General features: G+C 35.4%; 1 protein-coding gene across 1 annotated transcript in view; it reads right to left on the bottom strand.

The window, feature by feature from the left end:
• Positions 1 to 213: 213 nt before the first annotated feature.
• Positions 214 to 7,435, bottom strand: part of LOC104465905 (prominin-1-A-like) — a gene marked incomplete at both ends in the record, with an annotated part of 24,974 nt that continues 17,752 nt past the window's right edge. The window contains 8 exons of the mRNA XM_010079134.1: positions 214 to 317; positions 738 to 861; positions 1,457 to 1,609; positions 3,258 to 3,417; positions 4,598 to 4,606; positions 5,238 to 5,301; positions 6,482 to 6,556; positions 6,966 to 7,183. Of these exons, the coding sequence (XP_010077436.1) occupies positions 214 to 317; positions 738 to 861; positions 1,457 to 1,609; positions 3,258 to 3,417; positions 4,598 to 4,606; positions 5,238 to 5,301; positions 6,482 to 6,556; positions 6,966 to 7,183 (907 nt within the window). The remainder of the gene's footprint in view (positions 318 to 737; positions 862 to 1,456; positions 1,610 to 3,257; positions 3,418 to 4,597; positions 4,607 to 5,237; positions 5,302 to 6,481; positions 6,557 to 6,965; positions 7,184 to 7,435) is intronic.

The raw sequence follows: 7,435 nt of genomic DNA, 5'->3' as shown, positions 1-7,435 counted from the left end.
TATATATTACACTAATAATACATAGAAATATATAAGATTAATAATAGGAGAAACATATAGCAGAAAATTGCTTTTTGCTAGTAATTCACTAGAAAATCAGAATGTGTTCTGAAATACGTGCAATTTCTGCATGTGCTTGAAATAAGAAGCATGGAAGATATGACAAAAACAATATGCATAAATTTAAATAAATCTTGAGCATAACTTTAATACCTGTACACTTTTTCAAAAGTCAAATTAATATTTGGATTTTTAAAGAGGATGCCAGAGAGGTAGTTTTTCCAATGTTCATTTAGTAAGTAGGGAGTATCCAAAACCTAGAAGACAAAATTCAGTAAGGTTACTGTAATTTCAAGTTTCCAGTTCATGAATTTATTCATATGCAATCTTTTGACACATACCCACATCTAAGCTTATCACCCACTAATGGAAATATAAGCAAAACAGCAAATTCAACCTCTCTGATGCAGAAAGGGAATATTAGAGCTCCACGTCACTACAAAATGCTGAATCACAAAAATTTATCTCCAGAGGGAGACAGGCATGCAGCATTTACACTGCAAAGCAAATTAAACCAAGAAAGGATGAACATCTCTATTCGATGTGTACGGGGAAAGTAAAACCAATCGAAACTCACTTGAAATGTCCCATTAAAAAAATATGCCACACATAAACTGACAAGACCATCAAGACTCACGGGAATTCTATTAATTGTTTAATAACTTGAATAACTTCACCTTGAATAAAGTTTTATCTTCAAAGGGTTCACAGACCAGTTTTTCTACATTTCCACCTGTGACGAAAGTGAGCACCACTACAATCATCAGCACCCAGGAGAAAAGAAAACTGAATCCAACACCACTGAAAAAGAAGTAAGTCAAGTTTTTGCTTTTTAATAACAAAGTATATATACTTGGGGCAACAGCGAAGCCAACAGTTAGAAGCTATAACAGATATAAAAACTGGCAGATGGTTGAAATACTTCTGTTTTCTAAATATGTTCTTGTCCCTGAAACATTTTATACATTTCAGCCCTGTAAAGTCTTCAGCTAAAGAAGCATCTAAAATGCTCATATTTACATTGGGCATGCAGTTTAAGAGCTACAAAAGTAGCTTTCAAGTGCTCAAGTCTACTAAAAATCAATGAATTCTCTTTATCTTTTCAATTATCTGTTCCCAGTTTTTACAATTTCCAAATGGCCTTATGTAGAAATTAATTATCTACAGCACTGCTCTTAAAACAGTAGATTCAGAGGTTTTGTCCTTCAGCTATGATCCTCAGTGAAAGAGCAACCCAAAACCCTCAAGTCCCTCAGTGGAAATATGCGAGATTAATTTTTTTCCAGCATATATACATAGGGAACAAGTTCTTTTCCTGCATGCGTCCTTCATAATCAATTAAAAATACCTTCTACAGATACTTTTATTTTACTTTTCACCAGTAAGTGAAACTTACGCCATAAGAAAGTTTCCTCCAGTGTTGGAGATGCAGCCTCTGGTTGTTGGAGAAGCATGTTTATCATAACCACAGGTGCCACATAGCAATCCAAGATAGTAAAAGACCACAATCAGGACCACCATGCAGCAGAGAATGAGACAACCCAGCCACCTAAGGAATAAAAGCCAGAGTGCTTGGTTATTAGCATGCAAATAACACACTGGAGACCTGCAGAATGTATCAGGTACTACTGTATTCCTAACTGGCCCATCTGTGGTTCTGGTTGAGCAACAAACATTAGCAATTAAAAAATAGTTTTCCTACACTAGCACGTATTTTGGGCCAGAACATAAATTGCTGTTTGATTACAGACAGCTGCTACTGAAGGGCTGGGGAACAAACTTCACAAGAACAAGGTGTTCCCAACTCCAGTTACTGCAGATGGACCGTACTGAACTGTCAAAGTGCTCCACCTGGAGCAAACAATGACTCACAAGGAGGCACAAGCTCAAACAGTAATTTATTCAAGATGCAACACAGAAATTTATGAATGTGGACTGGCCATTGGTCATGAAGTACATCATTGCTCCTACTGTAAGGCTTCCTACTTTTTGCACACAGTGTAGACTTGTAATTGTAAGTAACTGTATTGAAGGCTATTAAGATCCACAAATAATGTACCTGTAATTGCGAAAGGGATGGACAGAAAATGATTTGGCCAACTACAAGCTTATCGGTTTCATTTGCACTTGATGTACTACTAGGTTAGGTTTGACAATAACAAGTATTTAAATGCCGTGTAGATGAGATATTTTTCTCCACTTTTTAAAATCTAAATAAAAGATTAACAGAGGCATACTGTACAGAATGAAGCAATACATTTATTTGGTTAAATGAAATCTGAGCTTCAAAGAAAAAATTGATAAATTTGTCAAATTAAGGCTCACCACAAAAACTGACAGATAAGGAACGGGCTAAAGGCAAGGTTATAAGTAAGGTTCTTAAAGTTCAGTCTTCTGCTCACTTTTATTTAACATTGCATTAGAGCCATCATCACATTTATTCTGTTGAAGTGAAACTGATTAAGACACAAAGATAGGAGCAATTATCGATTAAAGGATCAACTGAAGTGTCAAAATGCAGGGAGAATTTGATGAGCTGGAGGACTGAAATTACTAAAACTGGACAAAGTTAAATGGTATGAAATGAAAAGCTTTATGCTTCAAAATCTGAGGTTACTATTCAGTTATAAGAGTCACACAAGTCTCAAATAGGAAGACTGTGTTTTTCTCAAGGTATAATCAACCCACGTATTCACAAGGACAAGTACTACACCAGTAGGAACAAGCATGGGTGTGCAAGGATTTACAAGGTGTGAAGCAGAATCCCTGCTGCTCCTCCTCTGTGGTAGAATGGGAGCAATAAAACTGGATTTGCTTCAAAGTCTCTCCAGTCCTATGCTCTTGCAACTTACCTGCAGCTCAACAAAAACAAGCCCTAAAGAAGAAGTCATTCTGGAACTGTAAAACAATCCATTCCTTTATGCCTTACATCTTCAACATCTACCTTTGTCTATCCTTCCTGAAAAAGACCTGAAGGCCTACAGAGTCAAAACTACTCTGTAGTGGAACAGCACCCAGTTGTTGATTAGCTGCAGTTTTGGCTTTTACCAAAATGCCAGTAACAAACAATTGCCTTACAGCATCCTTGTTTCACTATGTTTGTTATTAATAGTTTAATTGTAATATTTTAATGTTCTGAAACGGCAAAGTATTAACAATAGGTAGCACTTCACTCATACCTTATTTCTTGCGCATACCTGTAGAAATCGTACTGCTCCACCACTGGAAAATAATCTTGAACGTATGCTTCACTCTGTGTCAGATATATCGTCAAATCTGCTAAAATCTTCTGAACAGGGAGCATTTTTGTGAAGGTAGTGATATTTGAACCAATGGATTCCAGCACATTTTTGATATCTAAAAGAGTAAACACATTGCACTGTTACAAATTCATAGAATAAATTTACATTCCACGTATGCATTATAAAATGCTGTTAAGCCATTTGCCATATGTAACAAGCAAGCCACGAAAACAAGCATGATGAAAAGAGAAGCAGGCAACAAAAACATTGAGCTTCAAAGTAACACAATGGCATTTTAAAACACACACTTTATTTTTAGCATTCAGTTTAATGATGAAAGATGTAGATGTTGAGCCAGAGTTCTCTCTCTCCTTTCATTATAATGAATGTGTCATTTTTTATCTAGCCAGCTTAAATCTTGCTTTTCATTCAATATTGCAAATGGTAACACCGAGCAAGACAATTAGCCACTAAGTTTACGAAGGAGAAGATCAAAATCTATTTAAACTCCATCCCTTGGGAACACAACACTGTGAAGGAAATTAGACTGCCTATATTGAGAATCTATACAAGCTATTTTCAATCTTATTAAAAAAGATTACTTAAATAAATTCATTCCAATTAGCAACACTCTTGAGATAGTGATCAATTAAGCCAATATTTTCTCAAATTATGAATGAGCATGCTACCCTATACTTACAGTTTAGATAGATGCTATTTAAATACACAAAGACATGATTAGTTCACATATACATACTGTCTATCTGTAAAATGTAATTTGTTTACTCTACTCCTTCTTTCAACTTGGAACATAACTTGAAACAGCAGGGTGCACAACTATAGGTCGCTATTTGGTAGCAGTCAACACCTTCCTCTTTCTCCAATAACAACTGGACAAGTTTTTGGCTGTTTGTTTTGATGTTTTAGTTCTCTAAATTCAACCAGGTACCAAAATGACATTTTAAAAGTTTACAATAAACACAATTTTTTTCTAGTAAAACTAGTTTTTTATTTGATTTGTAACTCAAACTCAGTTTTTACAAAAACAAAGCCCCAGCAATTTATAAATAGATTAAGATAGCCTGTCTGTGTTTACGCATATCAGCAGATAATAAAAATTAGTAAATGTGCCTTAAATTTCCTAATAAAAAGTGTAACATCAGTTTTAGAAAACTGGCTCATTTTCGGCAAGTTCACACAGTATATTATGCTTGTATACATACTGTGTTTCATTTTGCCCAGGGGGGAAAATGGAAAAAAAAATAAAAATAAAAAAAAAAAAAAGGAAAACTTACAAGGAACGGCTGTTTATATACGTAGAACAGGTCCACAATGCAAGAACAAAAATTAAAACAGATTAGTATATATACACTATACTACATTTCACCCGATGTCAAGTGTCCAGGTACTGTCAAAGAGTAATAGTTTAAAGCCCAAGTAGAAAAATAATTAAGACGGAAATTTAAATTATCCTTAATACATATTTTTACCTCCCCTTTGCCGTCCACTACATTTTAATACAGCAGCAGACAGGTTCAGATTTTTTACCATCACACTCCTAAACATATCATAGACACATCGGTCAAGGAAAATTACCTTTTCAACCAAATAAAGATAAAGTGTCAGTTTGCAGTTGGGATCCCCAGATTTCTCATTACTTGAGCAGTAAAAAGCCTAACAAACAAAACTCCTCCATAAAAGACCATATGGCCTATTTTTAGGTGTAGTTTTGGGTCCTCATTAAGACACAGTTGCTTTCTATAGGTTTTTTTCGTGGCACCAAATTTTAAAAAAATAAATGTTAAGTTTTACATTTCATTTTTAATGATCTTTAGAGCAGAAAATATATTATCAATGCAAGAAAACAAAGCATCAGTTAATGGTGTAAAAACATCAACATTAAACAATGAAAGTGGAAAGATAGTTTGTCCTCACCTGACAAAATGTTCCTGGTTTGATTCACCACTAAGTCTGGAGTATCATTAAATGCTGCATAACCCTAAGAATAAAGGTTGGATAAACTACAATAAGTTTCTCATTGCCAAATTACTTGCCATTTTTTTCTTTTATACAAGGTCTAAAAGTATATACCTGCTAAAATGTATGTGGTAATACTATGAGAAACAGATTTTTATCACCACACATTAGAAACGGTCAAAGCAAAATAGGAACTCAAGTATATTTCAGATTCAGCTTGCTGTCTAGGATATTGCCTTAAAAAAGTATCTAAATTTAAATATACATGCCTCAGTCACAATTGTCTCAAACTTTGTAGTACTGTTGGCTGTCAGATCTATCTCATACAAAACTGAGAATGCATATAGGAAGACTCACTAAGTGAAAGAAGTTACTGCGTACCAGTCAAGCACCTCCTCTTTGCAATTCTGTGCCTTCTTATATATGAAATGCACGTTACAAACAATGAAATCCAACTGCCACTAAAGATCTTGCAACTCTTTCTTCAGTGAAAAGGGGAAAGAAGGGGTCTAAACCGTGGGAACTAAGCTCAACAGCTCATCTGGATGGAAAGAAGAAGCCACTGCAGTAGATGCTTGAAGTTGTACTTCCTGCAGGCCTGATGACTTCACAAACAGTCAGGGGTCTGAGCCCCCTACACACAGCCTTTGGTTTCAGAAAGTGCCTCCTATTTCTACTAAACATTTTCAGATTGCTAGATTTTTAAACTGCTCCAACTAAGACTTTTTTTTCTAGGTAAAAATTGTGATGTTTTGTGGATAGTCTTACAAAATGCTAACAGTAATTACATTAGGAACAATGCACTAGATTGAACATGAAATACACACGTGAAGAATTTGAAAATAGTTAGAATAAAATGCAACTAATTCGGAGAGCGTAATTCTTTTTTTTTAATTCCGTTTGAACCAAAAAATATAGAGCATGCTAATAGATCCATGTTTCTACCTTTTTCTTTTTTAAGGATTGTTCTTTCAAGCAGATAATTAGCAACACATTTTGGATCCTGGGGATATAAAGCACTACTTTCATACTATTACATATTAAATCTTGGCCAAAAAAAAAGGAAAAATATGGAGTGATATCCACCATGAGGCAGGATGAGGTTAGAACAAGAGAATTCTGCTTGAGAAAACCAAGGGAAAACAAGTGATATGTAAGTATCCCAGTTTATTAACAGTTTACAAGCCTGTCAAGAAACATACCTTCTGAACCAGACTAGAAAGGTCTGTTTTAAGGACATCGTTGACCTTGGCAAGCTGTGAGCTCACTCCTGGCAACTAGGAAGCAAAAGCATTCTTGAGTCACATCAAAGTAGTGGTCTTGATAATTTACTGAATATTTCAAAGATAGGAGAGAGGGTAAAGAAACTAGAAACACAATTTGTAGTAGAATCTTTCTGGTACGCTCCCGAAACCTTTGCTGTACAAAAGCAAAGCTTAACCTCAGCATTTTTGGGAGGGTGGATTATTTCACTGCCCAGAGCAGCACTTTAATGTAGCTGCTTGACACACATTTTATCCTTGTCTACACAGATGGAAACAGTGACTGAAATTACCCAGAAACACAGAATAAGGGAAGGTCACTTACCTCAAGTGACAGAACACATTGCGCCACCATTAAGTTGCAAAGGTACTACTGGCCTTATTCAAGGTAATCACACTAAGAGTCTGAAAAATTTTCTCTTACCCCACTAAAATTGGCATTGATGTTCAGTTGATTTAATGAATTCCTGATGATATTGCAAGTCGAGGCAGCCCGAGCCGCAGAGCACGCAGAATCATTGAGGGTGTTGCTTAAATGCATTTTAACATCTGTCAAGTTTGCATGAAGCCTCTCTGTTCCCTCCTGCAAAACCTCTACAGAGACACTCACATTTTCCAGTGCTTCCTTCGTTTCTCTGATGGCTGCAAGGATGTAAAGTTTTTAAAAAAAACTTTAGTTAGAAACCAGTCTACAGATACAGATAGAAGGAGAAAATGCATATGCATAAATGCTATGATATTCTTAACAATACTGACTTAACCCTGCCTTCCTCCCAGAAAAACCCTCTAGCACAGGATATGTAGTCATTGCACATAAAAATACATCACTTATGTTTTCCTACAAACTAATGTGCTTAAGCTACTTTTATTATTTTTATCCACTTCCCAGATTAC

The sequence above is a fragment of the Pterocles gutturalis genome, unplaced genomic scaffold (assembly GCF_000699245.1).
Source record: "Pterocles gutturalis isolate BGI_N339 unplaced genomic scaffold, ASM69924v1 scaffold36938, whole genome shotgun sequence".
Classification (NCBI taxonomy): Eukaryota; Metazoa; Chordata; class Aves; order Pterocliformes; family Pteroclidae; genus Pterocles; species Pterocles gutturalis.
The sequence above is the reverse complement of the archived record's forward strand: the minus strand, read 5'-3'. Positions and strand labels throughout refer to the sequence as shown.